The 27,024-nt window shown below is 34.4% G+C and overlaps 1 protein-coding gene across 1 annotated transcript; it reads left to right on the forward strand.

Moving 5' to 3' along the window:
- The first annotated feature begins 1,658 nt into the window (after nucleotides 1-1,658).
- Nucleotides 1,659-26,653, forward strand: LOC117911660 (mannosyl-oligosaccharide glucosidase GCS1). The gene is made up of 22 exons (XM_034826067.1): nucleotides 1,659-2,084; nucleotides 2,165-2,238; nucleotides 3,351-3,602; nucleotides 7,741-7,909; nucleotides 8,552-8,638; nucleotides 8,830-8,898; nucleotides 9,029-9,125; nucleotides 9,669-9,751; nucleotides 10,481-10,588; nucleotides 16,460-16,581; nucleotides 16,742-16,849; nucleotides 16,935-17,008; nucleotides 18,154-18,279; nucleotides 20,568-20,635; nucleotides 23,345-23,494; nucleotides 23,582-23,632; nucleotides 24,011-24,067; nucleotides 25,407-25,556; nucleotides 25,723-25,814; nucleotides 25,903-26,012; nucleotides 26,156-26,219; nucleotides 26,313-26,653. The coding sequence occupies exons 1-22, from the start codon at nucleotides 1,788-1,790 to the stop codon at nucleotides 26,455-26,457; spliced, it is 2,553 nt and encodes an 850-aa protein (XP_034681958.1). The 5' UTR covers nucleotides 1,659-1,787; the 3' UTR covers nucleotides 26,458-26,653.
- Nucleotides 26,654-27,024: the final 371 nt, after the last annotated feature.

Consider the following 27,024-nt stretch of genomic DNA (forward strand, 5'->3'; position numbering starts at 1 on the left):
GGTGCACGCTGCCTAGTTTAGAAGGCCTTGATCAAAGACGTGCTAGTGGGCACCCGGTCATAAGAGGCACCTTACAGGGAAGGAGACAACTTGTTAGGAGGACTCTCCAACAGCTTGGTGAGAAAGGCTTGAGGAGATGGCAGTACAACTAGCTAGTTGCAGCTAGTTGGAACAGCAAGTGACCAAGTCAAGCAATCAGCTACAATTGACTTGCAGTTGACTGAGGTGCTGAATTGAATTGGGGAAGGGACCAACAAAATTATTGACCATCAAGTTCAGGTATTTTAAATTCTTAAAGAGCCCTAATGAATCTGGCAACTGACCACTGACTTGATTATGGCCCAAGTATAACCCTTCCAAGAAACTATTACTGCAGATTGATAAACCGTTCACCAATTCAATTCCTTCACTTCCAATAGTATTGAATGAGAAATCTAAAGTCACCAAGTTGCAAAGGCTTCGCAAGCTAACATGGGGAATAGGACCTTTAATTATAGCTTCAATTAAATAAAGATCCGTAAGGGTACTAATGTTAAACAACCATCCAAATAATGTAGTGTTGAAATTGTTGAAGGAGAGATCAATGACCAAAAGAGAAGTAACATTAACAAACGGAACAAGGTGAGGGAACTCACTGAGATCACAACGGGAAAAATGTAATTCTAACAAAAATGGAAGCATGTTTAAAGAAGAAAGACCAGAAAGCCAATTTAAATTATGAACCCTCACTAATGGAGCAGGAAAGTTGTAGTAATCTCCTCCATGAAGGTCAAGATAACATAAATGTGATAAATTTCCAAGATGAGGAGGAATCATCCCACCAAATGCTGCATAGGAGAGATTAAAGGGTTGGAAAATTGCATAACAAGCCTAAGTGGTATTTAATTTTTTGCCTAAAATCTAAATAAACCTAAATTTGACTTAAATCTAATAGAGCTGAATATTATTAAGTACTTAGGCCATTTATTTTTTCTTAACATATAAATATTTTTAATGGATTATGGGTTAAACTTATTTATATCTACACATTAAAAATAACTGTAAAATTAATTATTAATTGTTTTTATTTTTATTTTTATTTTAAAATTAATAATTTAAGAAATAGTAATTTAATATATTTACAAATATCTCAAAATATAATAATTTATCACCATAATAAATATTTTATAATAATTAATTATGTAATTAGTAAAAATTAATAATTAGATAATTATTAAGATTTTTAATTATGTTTGGTTGTAAAGAAAATGTTAGAAATTTTCTAAGTTAAAACTTATACATATGTAATGTATTATCAGATTTATGAATATTGTCGATATTAATTTATGAATTTTTTTTATTTTTAATTTGGGAAAAAATAAGAAAGACAAAAATTTTAGTTTTCAGAATTAATTGGAATTTTTTTTTATTCTAATGAATAATTAGATGAGTGAAAATTCAAGGATATGAACGAACCCAATCTCATCCGCCAATCCAATCCAACCTAATTAGTTTGGTTTTTCATTTTTAAATCACAGCATGAACCAGAACGAGGCTCATAATTTTTTGCTTTGAGTAAAGGGCCAAACCCAAAATTATACAATGAGGTGGATCTTGGCCCAGCCGTGGACTGGCCCAATTCTCAGCTCCCAATTTCAGCCCGCTTGCCTCCACTGTCATCACCCAGCCGGTTTCCTATTTCAGTTCCTGTAAATTGCAGTAGACTTGAATAACTGAATTCATCCTCAATTCTCCGCTTGAAAACCTCATTCCATCGTTGACATCCGTGAATCTGTGTTTTCCAATAAATGAGTGGAAATGGAAGAAGAAGTGCTCGAAGTAGAATCAAATCCTCCACAGATGTCGATGAATTCGATCGTCGCCGGAACTCAAAACCTGACCGGGAAGTCCGAAAGGACAGAATCGGAGATCACAGCTTCATTAGAATTTTAAATGTTAATATCAAGGCTCTGCTTGGGTTTGTGGTTTTGGCTTTCTTCATCATCTTGTTCCTGATTCTTCACTTAATGAAACCGGTTGAAGATGCTCAGAGACCTAGGGTTGTTACGCCATTTCCTGCCCCAAAGATCATGGATCTTCCTCAGGTAAAGTTGCTTTCGATTTTTCAATTTTTTTTTTCGATTTTTAAATTTTTTTTTGAGACTTGATGAATCGAGTATTGCAGTTCCAAGGCGAGCACAAGGAGAGCTTGTATTGGGGAACATATCGCCCTCAGGTTTATCTTGGAATTCGTGCCAGGTATTACTCCGCCTGCTTGTTTAATTCACAAAACGCCAATTTTGATTTTAGTTTAGTTATGTATATATATTTTTCTTCTCTTTGTTATTCTACAATAGTTCTGACATTTTGATGAAATTTTATGCCTCTGTTGAATCTTGAAAGCTATTATGGAAAAAGGATTTTGTTTATGAAAATTATTTGAATAAAGTTGGAGAATGAATGAAAAAAAAATATGCTGAGATTTGGTACACATTTATGTTTTAGTTTTTGTTTTCAAATTAATTTTTTTTTATTTTTTTAAACCATATTTAGTTACATTTTTGCTCTTGTATTTAAAATTTATTGTCCATTTTATTTTATTTTTTTGTTTTTAAAAACAAAAAATAGTAGTAACTTCCATACGAAATATAAACTATGACATTTTCTCAGCCAACTGAAAAGATAAATCCACCAATTCTCAACAGCATAAAATACCCAATAAGTCAATTATGGAAGAGGCTACCTAAAGGTGTTCCTTGGAAATGAAATAGATGTATGGTAATTTGCATTGATTTTGACAACTTAAATCAATGATTGACAATGTGGTTATTAAACAAAATTGCAGTCATTTAACAAATGGTGATGAAAAACTAAGAACGTATCATTCTAATAAAACATAATGTTGTATCCTATGCTAATATGAAGTCCACTAGTAATAACCATGAGTATGATGGAATTAAGTAGTATGAAGATGAAGTGACTCAAAATTGACATTTGAGCTTAAAGCTTTTATCACGACAAAAATCATGTCAATTGTTTTGTTATGGTAAAAGAAGAAATAATAAATTTTTTAATTATTTTCTGGTTAAAAATCTATAATTATATCTAAAAAGTTATTCCTTTTGAAGTCAAATTATTTGAAAGATAGCTTGAGTATGTAACTATTAATAGATGATAAAAAGTGGTTGGTGATATCTGCCCCATGTCCAATAATTTCATTTACAACTGAAGAACGAGGAAGAAGGCACCCCATATATTTCTATGCTGAACTGGTGTGACATGTTGATTTCTGTGTTTTTTTTTTTCTTCTTCACTTTGGTTGATCCTCATCTCTTATCAAGTCTGGGACAATTGGCAATTGTGACTGGCAGGACACCCCAATCTTTGGTTGCTGGTTTGATGTGGATTGGAGTAAAGGATGGAAGATATTTCATGCGACATGTCTGCCAAGATTCTGATGAGCTCAGCACGTATGGTTGGACACATCACAATGGAAGGGATTATGGACATCAGGTGCTGATTGACCATGGCATGACCTTGGCTACAAGTTTCTTGAAATCCAAGGAGGACGGCAGTGGCTATGGAGGAGACTGGACGGTTCGAATTGATGTGAAAAGTGAGAAGTAAATATCCTTACCTTCTGTTATAATGGAGTTTCATTTGTAGTTCTTTTATTAAAAACCTGCTCAGAGTGCACAAAAGTAGTTCTTTGGAACTTTGTCTCGATGACATCTATAGATACCTTCTGACTTGTTTACCACAGGTATCGAGACAAGTGTTAGCAAAGCTAAATTTCTTCTTCTTTTCTTATTCCCAATTCATAGTTCCTTATTTGTGAATTTCCTTCTGAAAGGAATTTCTAACTTACATCTTTTGTATAATATTCCTGGTTAATATAAGGAGAAAATGTGACTCTATGTAGTAGGTTAGTCATAAAAGGTTAGGTGTTGCTTCAAAACTATTTTTTTCCTACAAAACATTTTTCCTTGATATTAGGGACTGATTATGAATGAACATGCTTTATACTACCTATTAGGCTATGTTAAGAAGTGTCCCAAATTCCTAATTAGTATAAATTCATTTTTTGTAAAGAATATTTAATAGAATATTTTTAGGCTAATATATTATTGTAATATTAGACTTCCTTATAGAGTAAGGAAGGTTGTTGAAAATATCTCTATAAATATTTTAGGTCATGAAGAGAAAAAGTTATGAGATGGAGATGGACCTGTAAAGACTATACAAGATGAATAGAGATGTGAGAAAGAACGAGAGGTACCCGGTGAAGCGAGAGGGCTCATAGTAGGGTAGGGATACGAAGAATGGGGAAACATGGGATGTTTCGAGAACCCAATAGTTGTATCTGGTTATATCCTCTATAATGTGTTGATTATGTCCTTTGTAATATTCTCTATTGTATAGTGAAATAATTATCTCTCATCCATGGACGTAGGTATGGTTGGCCGAACTACGTTAAAACCTCGTGTATCGATTGTGTTGATTATTTTATCTTTATGTTCTTTATTAACGATGATTGCATCAAAGCTTCCGCCGTCACAACAAACTAGTATTACAACTATTAGGTTATCAAAACATCCCATGTTTGTCCACTCTTCGTATCCCTATCCTACCACGAGCCCTCTCACTCCACCGGATACTTCCCATACTTTCTCGCATCTCTATCCACCTTGTATAGTCTTTACAAGCCCATCTCTATCTCATAACTTTTTCTTTTCATGACCTAGAATATTTATAAAGGTATTTCCAACAACCTTCCTAACAATTTCCACCTTGAACCAAATTCCATGAAGTCAATTTTCAAACTCTGCATGAAACAAACTTCCACGAGAGAGCAATCGACTTCACCTTCATTGAAAATTCCTTTTGTTTTCATTTTGTGTGCTCTATGATATTTTACTCTTCCTGAAATCTTCAACCCAGGCTCTGATACCAGTTTGTTACAACGGCGGAAGCTTTCATGCAAACATTATTAATCAAGAACACAAAGATAAAACAATAACACATACGGTACACGAGGTTTTAACGTGGTTCGGCCAACCATCCCTATGTCCATGAATGAAAGAGAATATTTCATTGTACAATAGAGAATATTTCAGAAAACAGAACTAGAACATTACAAAGGATATAACCAGATACAACTATTGGGTTTTCAAAACATCCCATGTTTCCCCACTCTTTGTATCTCTACCCTACTATGAGCCCTCTCGCTCCACCGGGTACTTCTCGTTCTTCCTCACATATCTATTCACCTCGTATAGTCTTTACAGGCCCATCTCCATCTCATAGCTTTTTCTCCTCATGACCTAGAATATTTATAGAGATATTTCCAACAACCTTCCTTACTCTATAAGGAAGTCTAATATTACAATAATATATTAACCTAAAAATATTCTTTACAAAAAAAGAATTTATACTAATTAGGAATTTGGGACACTTCATAACAATCTCCACCTTTGACCAAATTCCATGAAGTCAATCTTCAAACTTTGCATGACACAAACTTTTTTTTCTTTTTTTTTTGTATCATATCACCACAAAAGAGCCATCGACTTTACCTTCACTAAAAATTCCTTTTGTTTTCATCTTGCGTGCTCTATGATCTTTTACTCTTCCATAAATCTTCAACCCAAACTCTAATACCAGTTTGTTGCAACGGCGGAAGCTTTCATGCAAACATCATTAATCAAAAACACAAAGATAAAACAATAACACATACGATACACGGGGTTTTAACGTGGTTCGGCCAACCATGCCTACATCCATGAACGAGAGAGAATTATTTCACTGTACAATAGAGAATATTACCGAGGATATAACCAGAACATTACAGAGGATATAACCAGATACAACTTTTGGGTTTTCGAAACATCACATGTTTCCCCACTCTTCGTATCCCTACCCTACTATGAGCCCTCTTGCTCCATTGGGTACCTCCCATTCTTCCTCACATCTCTATTCGCCTCGCATAGTCTTTACAGGTCCATCTTCATCTCATAACTTTTTCTCCTCATGGCCTAGAATATTTATAGAGATATTTCCAATAACCTTTCTTACTCTATAAGGAAGTCTAATAGTACAATAATATATTAACTTAAAAATATTCTTTATAATACTTTTTACAAAAACGGAATTTATATTAATTAGGAATTTGGGACACTTCCTAACAATCTCCACCTTGAACCAAATTCCATGAAATCAATCTTCAAACTTTGCATAACACAAACTTTTTTTTTTTTTTTTTTGTATCATATCCCTACAAGAGAGCCATCGACTCCACCTTCACTGAAAATTCCTTTTGTTTTCATCTTGTATGCTCTATGATCTTTTACTTTTCTAGAAATCTTCAACCCAAGCTCTGATACCAGTTTGTTGCGACGACGGAAGCTTTCAGGCAAACATCATTAATAAAAAACACAAAGATAAAACAATAACACATACGGTACACGGGGTTTTAACGTGGTTCGGCCAACCATGCCTACGTCCATGGGCGAGAGAGAATTATTTCACTGTACAATAGAGAATATTACAAAAGACAGAACTAGAACATTATAAAGGATATAACCAGATATAACTATTGGGTTTTCGAAACATCCCATGTTTCCCCACTCTTCGTATCCCTACCCTACTATGAGCCCTCTCGCTCCATCGGGCACCTCCTGTATTTCCTTACATCTCTATCCACCTCGTATAGTCTTTACAAGTCCATCTCTATCTCATAACTTTTTCTCCTTATGACCTATAATATTTATAGAGATATTTCCAACAACATTCCTTATTCTATAAGGAAGTTTAATATTACAATAATATATTAACCTAAAAATATTTTATATAATATTCTTTACAAAATAGGAGAATCTATACTAATTAAGAATTTGGGACACTTCTTAACAGGTTATGCATTTGAATTGATATTATATATCCCTGCTGTGATGCTGTTTTAAAATGTGGGAAGCATGAGAGTAAGGATGTGAAACTATGTCATTTGGTTAAGTTTTTATTTTTGTATTAATTTTTTTCTCTGACTTGTTACGGATATACTTAAAAGTTGACAAGCAATTAACTGATACAGTGATTTTACTTTTAGAATTCTAGGTCCCACAAAGAGAACTTTGACTTGATAGTCAACACACATTTAGCAGATCTGGATTCTTGTGCACAGTAACAGACAAGTTTGCCCAAAAACAATAACAATAATGCATTAATTTGTTAATGAATTATTAATTTGACAAATGCAAGTAAGCATTTCATACTGCCTATCAAGAAATATAGCAAAATTATAGTTCTTTTTTTTATATATATACATAGTAACAAGAATTTTTTTAATTCCAAGTTAATGTATAACACATATTTGTTCATATTAGGTCCAACTTCTATACTTGGTAGATCTTTGCAATTTGAAAACATAAGCCTTTAAAGCTGCTGTTCATGGGAATTTCCTTCAGTGTTGCCTTGGGGTTTAAATTCATGCCTTTACATTATGTATATAGTTAGGAGAACCAGTTCTGGGATCCAACTATGACAAATGGACCAGTTGGTAATTACCACTATATACTTCGCCTGTTGATAACTTGCATGTTAATTTTTTTAACTTTCTACAATCAATTTAATCATACATTTCTTTTTCATAGATTCAGTCTATATTTGTAGGAACACGTCACTTGCCAGAATCAGGTTGTGTTTATTAGCCAATTATTTGCACTTTATAAGGTTGCTGTTTTCATGGCCTATTCACATGTCCAGGTGGAATGAGGAAATGTTGAGAAGTGCACACCTTTTTTTCTATTTGGCTGATGAAGATGGAAATGCTCTAAGTTTGAGTGGAGACATCTTGGACATTCGTGAGAATTCTCTTCTGGCATTGGGTTCAAGAATGGATGTCGGAGGTTGGCAGCTGCATTTAGAATCAGTGGTAATGTTTTGAAAGGAATGTCATGGTTTATTATTTTGTTACTTCCCCCACTGGATTTTTAGAGCTGGTGCTTCAGAGTGAGAATGTTTTAAATCATATCAAAGTATACATAGTGCACAGGAACTTGATGAGTACTGCTCATCATTTATGCAGTATGCCAGCCTTATCTAAGTTATCTTTGAAACTTGAGGAGCTCTCCAGTTATGTATGCGAGAGACATGAATTTTTGTAGGATTCTTAGCATTTTAATAGCTAACTTTTCACTGTCAGCATCTGCTAAGATCCTAATAATTGAAAATTAAGCTCACTTTATAGGTCAGCCATTGTACATAGTTTAACCTCTTTTCATGGATTTCTGCAAAGATACTAATAATAACTTAAAGCTTCAATTTTTATTTTTGTGGAAATTGCATGGACTGGAATTTCTCTCTATTAATCAGCTATTCCTACTTGCTTATCCTATGTTGTGTTTTTTATTTAAAATTCAAGGTCGACTGCTTGCACACTACAATTTCAAGGCCTATTCATTATTTGGCCTGCTCCAACCTGTCCTTTGTAGTTTGACCATATATTATTCAATTGTATTTTCTCCTTATATCATATGTTGGTCTGAATCTAGTTTCTTGGTTTTCTCTCTTGCAGGATGATTTGGAAGTCCATTATTCTGGTTTCAGGACACCTCACATTCACAATTTATCTGATCTTGTCCAGGAAAGTCTTGGAGAGCAAGTATGTAAGATTTAATGTTTATTTGTTGATCTTTTTCATAACTTTTTAATTATCACTGCATCTGCAAAATTTTTCATCTACGTTTCAGTTTTCAATACCACATTTCTATCATGTGATTAAGAGACCTGTGCATCTCTCTCTCCCCCTCTCCCTCTCTCTCTCTCTCTCTCATCGCATGTGTATTTTACCAGGTAAGAAAGTTTGGTCGTCTGCAGCTCCCAGACACATCTGATAATTCTCCAAACATTTTAGTTTTTCAGGTATGCAGTCAAAGAGGCAGTAGATACTTAGTCTTGAAATATTTTTATCATCTTTTAAATTTAGGATTGTAGTTTTCATCTTTGGTTTTGAATTCTATTATGGCATTGTGGGATTTTTGCTCTTATACAGATTTCTGCTAAGGTTCCTTTCAAAATAGACATTCCTTTTCTATCTGGAACTGGTTTGAAAAGCTCAAGGGTAGAAGAACGTCTCAATAGCCTTACAGGTGTCTTCTGTGTCTGTTTTATCCAGACAATACTCTCTCTCTCTCTCACACACGCGCATGCGCACACACACACACACACACACAAGCATTAGAAAACCATATTTATTGCAGAATTTCAGATCCTGAGCCTATTTAATCTCTCCCATTAGAATTTCATTTTTATTGCAACATTTCAGATTCTAGGTCCATTAAATGTTATTGTTAGAGATTATTTTGTAATATTTTACCAATTATTTCCATGTCTTCCCAGTGTAGCAAACTTTTGTAAGGAATTTCCTTGTTTTTTCTTTACAACTTTTTCTTCTCAAATTCAACATTTTGGAAGTTCAAAATTTTTCTAGATTTCTGAATATATAGTAATGTTTACTCCTAGTGAAATTGATTCTAGAATGTCCTTTTAAATATGTTTACATTTATAAAGCCACCCATCAAAAAACAAATGTTTACATTTATAAAGCTATGGGCTTTTTCCTGAATCTATCATACATGAACTGAAGTTTTTCCCCTGTATAACCTTCTTGAGATTCACTTCATAATTGTTAGGTACCTCCCTGACCAGACAATTAATTGAGAAGCAAAATGAATTTGACAACAAATTTGAGAAATGCTTCAATCTTACCAGCAAGGTATTTGTCCTAGAAATTATGTTATCATTAGAAAATTAAATGCTTTGATGATGAACAGCAACATCACGCCTAGTATTTGATTGTCTTGCTGCCTGCAACATGTGGCTTTGTGTTAGTCATTTACATGACATGGCAGTGAGAAAACATATGGATTCCCTATTATGATCTTGTTTCTAGTTTGAATAATGCATTAGAATGATGACTGTGGTCATAAAGCTCTGATTCAAACTTGGTAATTATGTAATCCAGTCAAACAGTTTGAGTACTTCAAGCAACTGAGTAATCGTTATGTAACATGTCTGGGACTTATGGAGATCAGCATTTTTCTTTTTGAGCAATGCCTTCCCCAGATCCTATCTGCTTACTTGGATGCAATTAATTTTTGTTGGACTTGACATTGAGTCTTTTTTACTTAAAATTGACTTGTGCAAACACTTCATTCCTTTTTTGTTCTCTAATTTTGGCTATTACAAAGCAGAACAACCTTTTTGGACAAGATTACCTTTGGCTTTAATATGGTAAGTCAAACTGATAAATAGTAAAATAGCATGCTACTTTGGTGCTTGAAAGAATTCTAGAACATTATCCCAAAATTAAGATGATTTGTACCTATACAGGCAATTAGGAATTGTTCTACTGACCATTAAACATCATTCTTCCTTGAAGTTGTACCTGAATCTTTCACATGAGATGGTAAGCATTCTACAATTCACATTTTGTGTTTTTCAGGTTGATTCTGAATCTTTGATTGTTGGTAAGGCTGCTATTGGAAATATGTTAGGTGGCATTGGCTATTTCTATGGCCAATCAAAAATTTCACTCCCAAAAAACAATAATGTAAGTTATTTAAATTTGTTTCTATGTTGCTGGCTGTCTCTTAAAGTTGCATATCACTTGTTTGACATGACTGTTATACATTAACATTTCAATCATATGTGCTTTACTTGTTTGACAATGTACTATTAATATGCTTATTTGTTTTACTACATGTTAAAAAGTATCTGCATGTAATGGAACTGATATTGTGCATCTTGAGTTATTAATCCATGCCTTGAGTTGCACATATGATATTGATTCTTAGTTGACTTTATAATTCCTCAAGCTTTCCACAAAAACTACCAATTAGTTGGGAGTGACAAATGAAGAATATGGCCCTAGGTAGATGTAAATGGTAACTTGTATGTATTACCATGTAGTTGAGATGTGTAACTTTGTAATGGATTGTTGTTTTTCTTGTGATTACATTCTTCAAAAATAGCAGGCATAGCTTTTGGACAAGCAGTAAGCCAAATAGGTGGACTGTTAAACCAGGACTCTGGAGTGAAAATCTTAGAAGTCCATCTTGCCAGCTTGAATGTTACTTATTTTGTGATTCAAAAGGAAGAAAATTTTGAAGGCTAAAATTGCTGGTCTTTAATCTTATGCCCTTTAACTATGGTCTTTATGAAAGTTGAACCCATGGTTTTAAAAACCGGATTGGACCAGCCAGTCTGACCGCCGGCCAGTCACAGTTCCAATCCATCCCAGAAAGAGGTTGAACCCGGAATCGGACCGGTTGAACCGGCGAACCGGACGGTTCAATTATTATTATTTTATAGTATCAAACGACATTTCAACCCTCCCCTCCAGCAACCTTTCTAGGAGCCGCCCATTGTCACTGACACGGAGCTGCCACCGTCGCTCCCCCGACGGCACCCTGTGATAGCAAAACGTCCCCACCCCACCCTCTTGCAGTGTTGTGAAGCCCTCCCCCGTCCCCCTTGTGCGACACTCACTGTAACCCCCCGGCGGCACCGACTGTAAATCCCTCCCTTCCCCACCCCGTGTGTTAAAACACCCCCCCCCCCCCCCCCCCCCCTTCCTCCTATGTCAGCTGCAACCTGCAACTGCAACTACAACAGCCACTCCTACTCCCAACCCCCCACCCCCCCTATGCTCCATGTGTTAGGAACTTAGGATTTATTTCAAAAAATAATTTATCTATATATATAAATTACATATTTTTTTTTTCATTTTCAATGTCTTCATACTTAAATAGTTAAATACAATTTCTTTTACCATTTTCAATATATTTTCATATTTAAATATTATATATATTTTGTTTAATAAATTTAAAATATTAATACATTTATATAAAAATAAATAAATAATATCATAAATATTATTAATTGTTAATTATATATATTTTAAATATTTAAAATTATTTTTATTTTTAATAAAATATAAATTATATATTTATGACGTTGGTAGTTCGACCGCGGTTTGACCATATGTCCGACCAGTAAACCGTGAACCGGTAACTTTTCCGGTTCAATGTTCGGTCCGATTCTGAAAACATTGGTTGAACCACATGCCAACTAGATTATTACAAAGTGTTGCTTGTGATAGTTTGTTATGAGTGAGGTTGTAAATGAAAGTTTATGGATGTGGAAGTCGAGAAGACTGAATTTGTAATCCTTGTCGAGCTCTTCTAGCTTGGAGGAATAAAAGTTCTGCCCTAGGAATTTTCTATTTTTAAACTGAATCTTTATAACCTCACCTCCAAAGATTATGCTATGAAACTTAGATTGACTTAATAGATTTCATCAGGTACTGCTTGCAAAAACAAAAAGTGGAGATTTGCATTGAATAGATGGCATTTGAATCCTCAAATCAATGAAAATGGAACCATAATGTTGGCATAGTGCCTTAATTTGACATATATTTAGCCAAATGCATGCGATGTTTATAGTCACGATATCAATCCTTGACTTGGGAGGTCCTGAGGTGCATTGGTCTTGGCATCTTGGATTGGTATTGGTGATAAGCAAAATATGCTAGTTTAAAAGCTTAAAAAATTCTTTAAAAAAATGAAAATATCAAAAATAAAATAAATATAATTAAATAGACTAAAAATTTAATAAAATAATATTTTATCATATGTGACATTGACATTGTTTAAATAATGATAAAAGTATTTATCAAATTGATTTATGATAATATTAGAATTTAAAACTCTTCTATTTAGTGTTCATTTGAATATACTTCTTGTTTTATGTTTTTAAAAGTAGAAACTAGTAGTAACTTTTATATAAAATATAGTAACTCTTATATAAAAAGTATTAACATATCTTTTGTTTGTAAAACTCACTTTTAAAATTTTTAAAATTTCTGGTAGTATAAATTTTTTAATACCTCAATATTTTTAAACAGTTTTTAAAAATTATTATCCTTTTAATATAAGACTCAAAGAATTATTGTGTTTTATAGTTATAGTTAATTCTATACAAAATGTAATCAAATCAAAATCTTATATAATCTTATTTCATTTAATTAGCCAAATTTCTTTACATTTATCATGACCCAATCCAATATCCATTACTTACATATTATCCAATCATTGAATGCCATTACAAATACTAATTTCCTAGTGAAGCATCATCCATTACTCATTTTTATATCTAAAACAAATTTTTAATAATTAATACAAACAAATTGCAATGTTAGCTTGCTAAATAAAAATTATTTTTTATTTTTAAAATTAAACAATCAAAATAATCAAAATAAATTTGTTTTTTTATAACAAATTTGTTTAAAAATAAGTATTAAGAAAATTTTAAAGTATATGTTCTAGTGTCCAATTGTTCTAAATAATGAATCAACTTCTTTTTTTTTCTTTTTTTCTTTTTATAGGCAAAGATAGAATAGATTAAAAGCACCAAACAAAAGGGTGTATAGAAGTATATACATTGTATATAAAAGCGTGAAAAGGTCAAACAAAGCTTAAGGAATAAACAAAAACAACTCCCCCACCTCAATTTGAGCTTATCCAATCAACACAGTCCAACTTAGAGAAAGAGCTATCACCTATGTACACGTTAATCCACACCAAAAATATAGATATATATGTGCTCAATAATTTAGTCCCCTTTTTCCATGTTTTCAAAAACTCTCCTATTTCTCTCTTTCTAGATGGTTCAAAATAAGCATAAGTAACTTTTCAAGTTTTCTTCCTCTTCTTCCTGACAAAAGATCCATGCCAAACTTAAAAGGGTCTCTCCTGTCATGGAGTGCATTACTCATTCTATCCCAAATAGAGCAAAAAATGAGTTGTCATAGCCTAACTACTTTCAATCCCATAAAAAAACAAGCCAACTGCCTTCAAACAATGAAGGAGGTTATCATGAACTATTTTTTCATCTCCTTTGTACTAATAGCATCTATTCAAGAATTTTTATGATGGGGGAAAGCCTTTTAAAGTTTATTCAAGGAAGAAAAGGAAGACCTAAGTAAACTTTAAGTAGGATTAATATTAATTAGAATTGAATAGGGATTGGTATTTGTTGGAGTCTAATTAGGATTAGCTAGTTGAGTTATAATATAATTAGAATTTGAGTCATGATAGGTTATTAGAGTCCTAGTAGACTTTGGATGTTATAATTAGAATTAGAATCATAATAGGTTATTAGAGTCCTAATAGGCTTTGGATTTCTTAGAGAAACCTATAAATAGGCTAATCAATGTAAATCAAAGGGATGAATTTGATGAATAATATTATACTTTCTTTCATTGCAAGGTTGCAACCCTCAATGGTGAGACTCCATTGATTTTCTTCTAGGTGAGACTCCTAGAAGACCTTAGTGAGACTCTAAGGTTTTCCATCTTTTCTTCATTCTTTCTTCTTTCTCTCTATTTCTTATCTTATAATTTTCTCTACCATAAAATTTATTCCTTGTTCCTCTCCTTACACCCTAAAAATGAAACCCTAGCCCACCTACCCTTGAATGTAGGCAACCATCCTAGGGTTGTCCTACATCACTTTATCTCCTCCTTTTAAGTTGGTCCAATGTCAATATTCTCTTCTATGTAGTTTCCTAGCGAAAAGCACCCTCATCGGGACACTAGGATCCCATACCATGCTTGTAGGGAACACCTCTAACTTTCAATGGAAAGGAGGACTAAAGGGACTTAATTGAGAAATTGCCACACCTTGTGTTATGCCAAATCATCTTATCATCTATATTATTGAAAATTGACTATGCTTGTAATTTCATGAAAAAGGCCTTCACTTCGTCTAGTTCCCAGTCATGGATTTGTCTTGTGAACCTCAAGTTCCAACACCCATCCTCGCCAATCTGCTCCCACATCTCAGTTATTCATGCATCTCTATAGGTGGTTGTAGAGAATAATGTGGGGAAAGCCTCACCTAAGGGCTAATCCCCAAACCACCTATCCATCCAGAACTTCTTCCCATTTCCCACCCTAAAGACCATTCTATTCTTAAAGTCTTCTCACCCACCTCGCATAGCATTCCACACTCCCAGCCCATACCTTACCCTCATTCTAGAACATCATCCCACCTTTTCCTCCTTATACTTCCCCAAAGTTACTTGCTTCCAAAGGGAGTCGCTCTTGCAGGAAAACTGCACAGCCACTTGCCAAGTGGAGCTTTGTTGAGGATGGGCAGTCTTCTAACACAGAAGCTCCCACTTCTTTTATCCTTACAAATTAAAGACCAATTTACCAAATGTCGCTTGCTCTCAAGGGCCCCTTCCCCCAAAAGAAAGTCCCTCTAAATCTTTTCCAAATTCAAACTCACCTTCCTCAGAATAATGAAAAAGGACATGAAGTAAATTGGTAAGTTACAAAGAATACTCTTAATCACAACTGACCTTCCTCCCTTTGATAAGTGCTGTCTTTTCCACATAACAAGCTGTTTTTGAAGTCTCTCTTCTATCACATCTCGTACCTGAGTTGAAGAATGAATCAACTTTCAAGAAATTAATTTCATTTTTATTTTTAAATATGCTCAAAATAAAACAATTATAAAAACAAAAATTTATATTATTTTTATTAATAAATATGTTGTTACAAAATTCAAATCGATTTCTTTTTTACTTATATTCATTTCCATTTTTTATCTCAATATTCATATCTTTTTTTATTTCATATAAACCCACATAACTATTACCATTTCATAAAAACCCAATTACATTGAATATCCATTACCCACAACCCAAATTCTTATCAAATACCGATTAACCATTTAAACTCAAATACTTATCAAATAACCATTGGACCATTACACATTACCCATTCTCTACCCAAAACACCCATTTCATCTCTATTTCATCCCTACACAGAAGAGTGAACACCACGAGGAATTAGCCATGGGTCTAGCTACAGCAGAGAGATGTAAGAGAGGATCCCAAACCATGTACACCACTCATCTCTCTCCTTCAAATCTTCTCTATTTTCATTCTCTTCCTCTTCTAGTCTTCATCACCCTTCTCTCCATGTCCCCACCTTCATCACAATGCTCAATTTTGCATCGTCTTAGAGTCACCACCCCAATTGCCCCAAAATCACCAATTTATCTCGGAGGTTGCCTAGTTATTTTACTATTCACCAGAATATTGAACTCGATTCTTGGTATTGTAATGATGATGGACGAGGTGGATACAACTCAACTGAGTTGCTGTTCTCAGCTGAGATTTTGAAACTTGCACACATGCACATACCTGTGTACAAACAGTTATACGTAAGTACTCGAGTCAATAGAACTCAACAAAGCCTTATCATCATATCATAATTGCTAAATTGATATGTAGTATTCATTTATTATTTTTGGTTTTTACTGGTGAAGGTGCTATCCTTTATATTTGTCATCTACTGCCATCAAATTTGGACATCTGACAAAGTCACACAGTGGGTCATTTTCTCTTGCAGTTTAAGAGTCATGATAATTTTATTTCATATTGGCCGGCTGAACTTTACACAGCTGTTCCAAGTCGATCCTTCTTTCCAAGGGGATTTTTATGGGATGAAGGTTTTCATCAGCTACTAATTTGGTTAGTTGATTATTATTGTTTGCATTTGCATTTTGTTTTTTCTCCCTCAAGTGCTGGTTATCAATTACCTTCATCTTTAGGGAAATAGGTGTTCATTTTGCCACACATTGGAAATAAATCTTCCTTTGTTCCACTTAACATATTTCTGACTCTTGAACAGGCGTTGGGACATCCGCATTTGTTTGGATATAATTGGTCATTGGTTAGATTTAATGAACATTGATGGATGGATACCAAGGGAACAAATTTTGGGTGCCGAAGCTCTAAGGTGGTACCAAACATCTTGTTAGAGTATTTATGATAAATACAGAGGTTTGCATTCTGTAAGTAAATATCTTATCGTGTGTTTGCAGTAAGGTCCCAGAGGAATTTGTTCTTCAGCATCCAACTAATGGAAATCCCCCAACTTTATTTTTGGTTTTACATGGTAAGGTTTTTCTTCATTAAAATTTTTCTATTTCATTGGAGATTTTACTTGTCATCATTGCATTGGGAGATTTTGCATGCATCTTATAATTCAAGGAAAAAAAATATTCTAGCCAGTTGATGGGGATGCCAGTGTCAATGCAAATGTTGGGTAAGGTGTGGCCTATTAAATGGTTGCATATGGCATTTGACTCCCTTGATTGGGGAATGATTTGAAGCAAATTTCTGTGGAGCACTGATTAGGTATTTTGTGTCATGTATATGTTAAATACATTTGGGGAGTTCATAATATTTTCAATAGAAACGCTAGTAATTGAAATTACTTCACTAACTTCAAATACTTATGTTAAGTGAAGGAATTATAAATATGTGTGTGTGTAGGTATGCATGAATATTATGTATGTAAGCATGCATATATATCCATGTGTCTCTGTTGTCTTAGGAATTTTGATTAGGAGTTGATTCAAGATGTATGATCTATGATCACATTCATAGGAGTCTGCAATCCAGTCAAGAGTTTGATAACCAGGCAATGGATTCAAGCATTCATCTAAATTTGTTATATTAAAATAATTTAGTTTTTTCAATACTGTAAATCGTAAAATTTCACTCTATTAGGCTATGGTGTTAGGACATAAATAATTTGGCTTAAGATTTGATTTTAGTTGCATGATCTGAATAGTAAGCTGTAGGACTTCAACCATTGTTAGATGTTAGAGGGGAAGAACAAACTTAATGGAAGAAACTAATTTGTCAATTTCCATTTTAATTTAACAAACTGAATCAGAATATAACATTTAAAGAGGAGAAGGTATCTCTGCAAGTTCCAAAAAGGAGAAAGGAGATTTTCTGTGATCAGGTGGAAAACAAACAACTTAAGAAAGTACTTTGCACGTAAAGGAAATGATTACCTATAACCTTCCTCTCTTATCCGGTTGGTGGTGTGATAAACAAATCTTATCTTACTGAATTTCATGTCTATCTTTTGTTCATGTCCAGTTGTGCACCACTTGAGGAGTTTAAGTTATGTACCATTTGAGTTTAAACTATGTGTTCTTTGGTTCATTTCTTTGCTACACATATTCATACATTATCTGGATGAAAATTTACTTTCATGCTGACATGATCTAAGTTTATTTCTTACAGATCTAGTTTCTAGCTTAAAAAGAAACAAGTTTACTTCCATGGAAAGCAATGAGATATCTTCCTTCCTAGAACGGGCATTTGTTCGTCTGGAAGCTTGGTTCCAATGGTTCAATACTACACAATCAGGTAATCTGTTTTTTTTTTTTTTTTTTTTCCTTTTTCTTTTTCTTTATTCTTTTTGTCAATGCATGTGATAGTTGTCAGTAATTTTTTGCTCTTGAGTGGATGGAGGAAGTAACAATGCTTCCCATGGAAGCATAAGATTCCTGTGATGGTAATAATACCATAATTGGGTCCAGCACTCAAACACTGTTCTGAAAATGTACAAACATGGTTTCATGGAATGGCACCATGTCATATATTATGTTTACTAGTTGGAGATTTTTGGCATGTTTAGGTGGATATATAAGGGAATTTCTACTAGTTAAGGTAGCTTTTCAGTTTTACGTGTATTTGTTTTATTAAATAGTTTTAAGGCTGCATCTTAACTTTCTTCTGTCCTATTGGCCTACCAAACCTGGCAGAGTTGTTTGTTAGTTTGTTGTTATTGTTGGATTCATGTGATTGACTGGTATTTTCCCAGTCAAAAGTTTGGTAAGGAATAAGAAAATGTTGGTGGGAAGAAGAGGAAAAAAATAAAGAAGCCACGGCATCAACTTCAAAGGAGGGAATATCTTAGGGGTGCTGGAAATAATTTAAAGTTAATTTTTTTGAAACTTGATCTTTGATAATGGCTTAGTGCTTCTATGTTTTGAGTCTGTTTCAGGTCTGAAAATGAACTAGGAGAAGTGAGTTGTTGCTAGTTGGAATATCGGAAGGATTTGGAGGCTTTAGCCAATGAGTTGGGATGAAGAAGAGGAAGTCTTCCTTCAAAGTATTTAGGAATGTCTTTGGGTTATCAATTCAAATCTTCATCGGTGTGGGATTCAGTTGAGGAAAGATTTATGAAGAGATTAGCTTCATGGAAACATCAGTATCTATCTAAGGGAGGGAGGTTAATTTTATTGAAAAGCACCTTATTTCCAATCTTTTTTATTTTTATTTTTTGGGAGGCTAGCCTACCATCTATTTATTATCAGCTTTTACAATCCCTAGCAAGGTGAGGATCAAATTGGAAAGAATTTAAAGAAATCTTTTATTAGGTGGAGGTATACTTGAATAAGGGGTTTGGATTTTAAAAGGCTTGGAACTCTCATGAGGCATTACTAAGTGGTTTTGAAGATCTGCTTCCAAATGTAACAGGTACTGGAGAAAGGTAATAAATAATGGGGAAGTAAGGGAAAATGGAGAGCTGTTGGTGCCCTGGGGAAGATATGGATGCCTAAGGATGAGATTCTAATGTCAGGAATGGTCACAGAGTGAAATTTTGGCATGATCTTTGGTGCTGCAAGGATCCTTTAAAATATTAGTTCCCAGAGCTTTATAACATGGTGGTTCATAAGGATGCTCGGGTGGTAGATTTCAGGGATGGGAATTGTTGGAATCCTGGTTTAGAAGGAAATTTTTAGATAGGGAGTTGTCAACAATGGGCTCCTTGCTGCAACATTTAAGCCCTTTTTATTTATTTAGAGGACTTGGAGTACAAACTGATATGGAAAATTGACAAAAAGGGATCTTTTTATACCATATCTTATTACTCCATCTCTAGTCTCTGATTATATCATCTCCTTTTGTGCTTGAGCTAATTTGGAAATTCTAAAGTCACTCCTGAGATCAGTATTTTTGTGTGGATAGCTACTTGGGAAAAAAATTTGACGTTAGACCAACTCATGAAAAGAGGTAGGATCTTGTTCAATAGGTGTTGCCTCTATAATGAAGATCGGGGATCTGCAGCACAGACCCTTCTTCAAGTAAATGGACCACTGGCCTATGTGCTATGGTGTTCTCTATTTTCAGCATGGCTTAGGTGTTCCTCCCTCAGTTAAAAATATCCTTAGCTGGCACAGCTCATTTGTTGGAACCAAGCACAAGGCTGTTTGGGGGCTGATTCCATTGTGTATCTTTTGGGCAACATGAAAGAGCACAACAGGACAATGTTTGAAGGATTGGAAAGGTCTAGTATGGAGCTGAAATATATAGTTCTCAAGTCTTTATTTTTTTTTCAAGTTGGGATATAGGCCTTCATTTATTTCCCTTTTTGGACATTGTAGACAGTGTGAGGATTGGTTAAATTAGCAGTGTTGTTTGAAAAAAATTATTTTTAGCGTTGCTTGTATTGCTCTACCTCTTTTCTATAATAAAATATTTAACTTATAGATTGCTAAACTGTAGATAATTGCTGTAGTGATTCCAAATTTTGATAGCATTTAGTGGAAGTCTAAGATATGTTAAGATTTTAATTTGCTGAAAACCTAACATTCTGACTTCCAATCATCCTGAATCTCATCTTTAAAAATGGGTTTTTTTATTCACAGGAAATGAGATGAGCAGCTATTTTTGGCACGGAAGAGACAGCGCCACAACTCGGGAACTAAATCCAAAGGTTCTACATTACAGCATCTAATACTCTTTCCCCCTTTTTCATGCTTTTACAGAGTGAAATGTTTTGTCATTGGCCTGGCCTGTAGCATAACTGAGCTATTAAATTCATACTGTCTGTAAACTTGATTAAGCAGCATAACTTGTCAGAATAAGAAGCATTGTGCATTAAGAAAAAAGTTCTGTTAGTCTATTTCTTCTTGACTCAACCTGGTGGAGCCCCTCCAAGCCTAAGTTATAGTATTGAAACTGCTGTAAGATGGGCCAACCTTGTGGAGTCTGAATATATTCATGTCTGACCATTAAGACCTTCTTGCTTGAAAAATCATCCAGTGCTATCCTTTTTGGGTTTTTTTTTTTTTTTTTTAATTCAAGTTCTCTGCTCATTGCCTTTCCCATCCCTGTTCTTGGCCTGTATGGAAATTGATTTAATTTAGGACAGTTTAAATTTGGGGCTGCTACTTGGATGGGTTGAATTTGGATGGAAACTACACAGATGAGTGCTCTCTGGACTGCAATACAAGTGTCCAACCAATCCAATCACAACCTTAACTGATCAACTTGAGCTTGGGTTGGGGTAGATTGTTTTGATTTTGGTTGCCACTTAGTAATTTTACTGTGTATTTTATATATGTGAACTTCTGTGCTTATTGGAAAAATAACTGGAACTCAATGCAATCTCAACTGCTCAAGCACGCCTTATGACATGTTTTGGTCTGTACTCTTATGCTCTATCTTTTATTTAATAAAAGACCAATTGCGAGGACTTGAAACATCTACAAGGTTAAAAATAAGGAATTGGTGTTTTTGTGGGTCTAAAATTATATAAAATATCATCGCTACAATGACAGACAAAGTTAAAAAAACATTTCAGGCTAGTTAAGATTAGGATTTCTTATCTTGACTTAATATTTAACAATGGATCAGCGTTTTGTTTAACCCTCTTCTAAATAAGTGCTTTTTAGGGTCCCTATAGATGGCCTCATTTCTAATTTGATCTGTGATTGTGGTTCATATTATGATATCAACTCTTTAAATATGATGTGGAACCCAATAGCATGATTCAATTCCATATTTTATCCAAATACCCCCTAAGTTGACATAACTGTTAGTTAAGACGTTGTACCTGCCCAACAACTTCATAAGTTTTGGCCTTTCCAAATCAGGAGCATTGGAATTGGAATCTGACAAATGTAATTTGCTGCATTGGTAGGAAATTTATTGTGACAAACTGATAAACCAAGCTGGATGAGGCAGTGATTTTAATTGTTTTGTGCTTTAGGTTTGAAACTGATTGACATGCTTGCATTTCATTAGCACTTGAGAAATTTCTGTTCAAATTTTATATACATTGTTCTACTGATATTTTGAAGTTTGCCGGACACCCCTCATTCATAGTAGTTGTACAGTTAGATATTGGAGGTTTTGCTTATAAAATAACAGGCATATATAATGAATGGGCCTTGGATTCTAAGATCAGTTGATAACTAAGTAGGATGTGGTTTGGGTGGGTTGAGGTTTCAATCCGTATGGTGAGTGAGATGTTTGTAATTTTCATCTTGGGTCACCAAAAAATAGGATGGGAAAATATTGGATTTTTGCCCCGCCCCCATTGACTTTTTTTCATTTTTTTAATATGATATAAACATCTAGCTAATAGTAAGGAAAAATAGTAGGAAGGATGAGGTATTCTTCCAACCAAGCTAAGTAGTATGAGTCCAAACACAACAACAAATCATGACTCATATAAAACCCAACAGAGGGACCATACAAGAGAATACATATTAGGAAGCATGAAATCCCCAACAAAGTCCCCCAAACAACAAGGCTTTGTACCTAGCCAATTGATCTGATATCTGTTTGGCCAATCTAGGAAACCAACTGAAGGAGCGGCCTGAATCCCTTGAAAGGTCTATAATCTTGTGAGTCCAGGTCCAGTCTCTAGGGTCCTTTCTTGTCCTGAGATACTCAAAAGGGAATAATTGCCAAATCCCTTTTACTGGAAATTATCAAGCCTAAAGATATCACTTCTCATCAAACCTTCCAGCAACTGAGATCGCTGCTTCAATAGTTAAACATGAACTGACTGGCTTAGAGAGAAACCTTTAATCATGTTGTCATACCAATCTCTGAAGAGCCGTTCAATCCATTGTAATCAAGCATATGAGAGAGCCTAGAAAAAGACCTTAAAGACTATGGAAGTGAGGTAGTGGACTACATTCTTTAAAGACTAGATTTCCATTTTTTTCTCAAAAACCTTGGCATTCCTGTCCACCCAAATCACTCAAAGGATGCTTAGGATGGCAAGCATAGTGCTCGACCAAAGCACTTATCCTGTTTACTTTTAACTTTTGAATATTTTTTACAAGTTGATCATTTTCTGAGCTACTTTACTGAGGTCTACTAGCTTTAGAATTGAGACATTTTAAGAGTATGAGACAAAGTTTGGGGAAACAGTTCAGTGTAATGATGCATTCAAAGAGTACAAAAGTAAAAGGAACAGGAAAAAATTTTGGTGCAAAGTCTGGAGGTAATCTAATTCCATCAATTGAACTGATCTTGGAAGCATGGTTTACTTTAAGGTATCCAGAATAGTAAGGTTTTGCTTCACTGTACTATGTTATCAATGTTATGTAAGGTTGAGTATAGAAAGATATTTTTTCAGATAGAGATGGTTATGCTGTTGCATTGACATTGTTTCGAACATTCTTAGACACTGTCCTCTGGCTTGGACGATTACCCACGAGCATCACACCCTAGTGGAGAAGAGCATCATGTGGATCTTAGATGCTGGATGCTTCTTGCAGCTGAATGCATGCATTCCATCACAGAGTTATTCCAGAAGGAAAATGGACTGGAAAAGGTATAATACTGGAAAAAGACAGCTGATAAGTATCAGGAATTATCAGTGACCTACTATACTAATAGACATTTGAATGGAATGATGCAGGAGTATGGTTCAACTGCTAAGCTGCTCTCAGATTTTGACATTCTGAATCAGGTTTCTTCATGTTTCAATATCTTATTTAGCACTGTTGCTCATCTCTCTACATTTTTATTCTTCATTGTAGGTTGTGTAACACTTCGGCAATATGCAACAAGAAAAATATTTATTCACAACACTACTATTTCAACATGGGTCAAACTATTCTTTCTTTATTTCTTTTTTTCCTTTTCTTTTTCCAAAAATATATATAATATATATCAAGGAAATATTTTTAGTAACTGGTTTTTTTATCTAGTGCTACATGTCCTCTGAGCCTGGCGTCTGGGGTGAAAGAAAAGTCATGTCAGAATTCCATTAGTACACTAAGCAGTTGTGCCAGTCACTTCTATCTACTAGTTTCTTGTTTCTCATGTGTGCTTAATATTGTACCAGATGCACCTTGATAAGGCACATGGAGCTTATTTTGATTTTGGAAATCATACAGAGAAGGTATGCTTCTGATACATTTTTGTTCCTTTCAGGATATTGTAGTACATTTATTTTGTGGTGTACCAATATAAACTAAGCATACACTGTGGTCCACCATGTTCTGTGCAATAACTCCTCTGAGCTGATGTGCCTATGGGTATCAATTCCAAAATGTTTAATCTTTCTACCTGCTTATTGATTCATTGTATATTAAATAATTTTAATTCCATTTTTCCTTTAATGTAGGCATATTAGGTTCAATTGTTGACCAAGTTACTTCCTAGAGTTAACTTTTGATTTGACCTGAATCTCTTTTATCTGATGAGGATTGAAACAAAGCTTATGGATTTCAATGCTCTAGATATTGCTGATAAGCATAATGAATTGGCTCCAGGACTGCAAATCGGTAGTCTTTTTGGTACATTAAGGAGAGTGTAAGCTGCAGGGTTCACACACTACATGTCTTATTGTTTTAATATTAGATTTAAATGGATTCTTTGTGATTAAATAGCTTATTGCATTTTGCATGACTTTATGTAATCTTCAATTATCACACCTATAACAATTTATGCACACTACTATGTATCATTAGTCCAGAAATAATATGAACTGATACCAATAAACTTCGTTGTATTGTAGAACATAAGAACAATCAGAGACTTCTTATTCGTCTTATTTTCAAATTTCTAATCCCCCTTTTTTATAAGTAAAAGAATTGTACTAGCGCAAAGAGGGGTGCAATGAATGCAAAGAACAGGAGAGGTGAAGACTAGCAGTGGATAAGTATGGGTTGAAGAACCTAAAAGTGGGGACAGGCTAAAAAGGAGGCATTGTATTGATGGAGAAGATTCCACAGGCTGAGATATAGAATATTTTGATAACGCAAAGCCATAATGCTCTAATGATGATGTTTTTTCTGATATACTTTTAATAGGATTAGTTGTTATTATATAGTAGTGCTATTAATGAGAAGTTCATGTCTGCCAATTTGCTGAGGGGGAATATACACATGTGGTCGAGTAGCAGGAAGGTTATGTTGTCCTTTTCTGTAAATTAGAATTATGACCGTTATCAGTCTATGCAAGAAACTAAATCAATTTTTATATTTCCAGTAGTTGTACTAAGGTGCTAACTGATTTTTTTTATTTTTTTTGTAATAGATTTTCTCTGTTAAATTGTTAATTGTAGATTAATATCAACAACTATTATCAAATGAGTGTGGATTTGAGTGATGTTTTCTTCATATATTTTTGTATTTCCACACTAGCTTAGATTTCATTAAGTGAACATGCTGAGATTTGCTTTTTGCTTATGGAGTATTTCTGCTATTAATACTTGATAATGTTTTCAATCATTTCAGGTTCGATTAAGTTGGAAAGAAGTGAGGGCAGGGAACAACTATCCTACTCGAGAACTCGTTAGAGAAACATTAGAGAAGCCAGAGTTGAGGCTGGTTCCACATATTGGTTATGTCAGCCTTTTTCCATTTATGGAGAAGATCATTCCACCCGTAAGTTGCATGGAGGATCTTATCATGAAAATAATGTTTTATTCGTTGTGCTTCTTTTTTTTATTTTTGAACTTCTGCAACATGGTGGTGGCAACTCTTATTCAATTCCCTTTTTTTTATTTATCTAGCTATTGTAGACCATTCATGTATCTTAATTCACATTCAGGAGTCATGGATCCTAGAAAAACAGCTTGACCTAATTTCACACAGGAGCACCTTATGGACCGACTATGGACTCCGCTCCCTTTCTAAAACAAGGTGATTATTGCATATAACTAATTTCTGTTGCACAGCTATCATCTTTTGCTTTGCAATTCTAAATACATGTCACTTTACCATATCACAGCTCATTATACATGAAACGTAACACAGAGCATGACCCACCTTACTGGAGGGGTCCAATTTGGATGAACATGAATTACAGGATTCTTTCTGCACTCCACCATTATTCCCAAGGTAATATTTATCTGGAAAAACAGACAAAAACACACAAGAAACTCTCTTACTGAAATTTTCAAGCTTGAAGATTTGAATATCTCCATTTGCATTTACACTTTTTTTCCTTATGCTTGCGGGTGGTTTTGGTTGAATTCCTGCAGTTGATGGACCATACAGAGACAAGGCCAGAATCATCTACAATGACTTGAGGGGAAATTTGATTAGGTATTTAATTGCCCATATCTTCTGTCCATACAATGCTTACCTAAGCCTATCTGAACCATTGAGCTGACTCTTTGTTCATTTCCATTGCTACAGAAATGTGGTTCACAACTACTACCAGTCTGGTTATTTGTGGGAACAGTATGATCAAAAGAAGGGGAAGGGAAAAGGTGCACGGCCGTTTACTGGCTGGACATCCCTTGTGTTACTGATTATGGCAGAAACATATTGTGAGAGGTAGGGCATGTCATTTTTGTAACTTATCAAAAAATTGCAATATCAAAAAATTGCAATGTCCAACACTAGTGAGAGTTCTGTACTACAATATTTAACAAAGTAACAACATTAATTTAGCTAGGAATGTACATTTTTCTCCCAATCCGGTGATGTGAGGCATCCGTATTTTCAAATTATGCATGCTGCTCGAGATTTTTGAAGAAATTAAATAAATAAATATATATAGATCAAGAGAGCTTCCTAGTTGATGCTTGTGACATTCTTTTCAGTATCATCAACCTCTTATGCTGATATTCTTTTCAAGATCATCACACTCTTCTTCTCCATGCTTCCTCCCCCTCACACTGCAGATGGTTGAGCATGCATAAGTTTGATGCATTTTACGTATAACAAACAGGGCATAGATCAAAATCCTTCCAATATCCATCTGATCGTCTCTACGTGGTTTTTTTTTTTTTTTTTTTCTAAGAATCATAAAATCGGGTCAGACCATAGCATGGTCTCAAAAGCGGCACCACTAACTATCGAAAGCTAAAATCTATGTATTTGTGGGTTGATGAGGAAGCCTAGG

The sequence above is a fragment of the Vitis riparia genome, chromosome 1, assembly GCF_004353265.1.
Source record: "Vitis riparia cultivar Riparia Gloire de Montpellier isolate 1030 chromosome 1, EGFV_Vit.rip_1.0, whole genome shotgun sequence".
Classification (NCBI taxonomy): domain Eukaryota; kingdom Viridiplantae; phylum Streptophyta; class Magnoliopsida; order Vitales; family Vitaceae; genus Vitis; species Vitis riparia.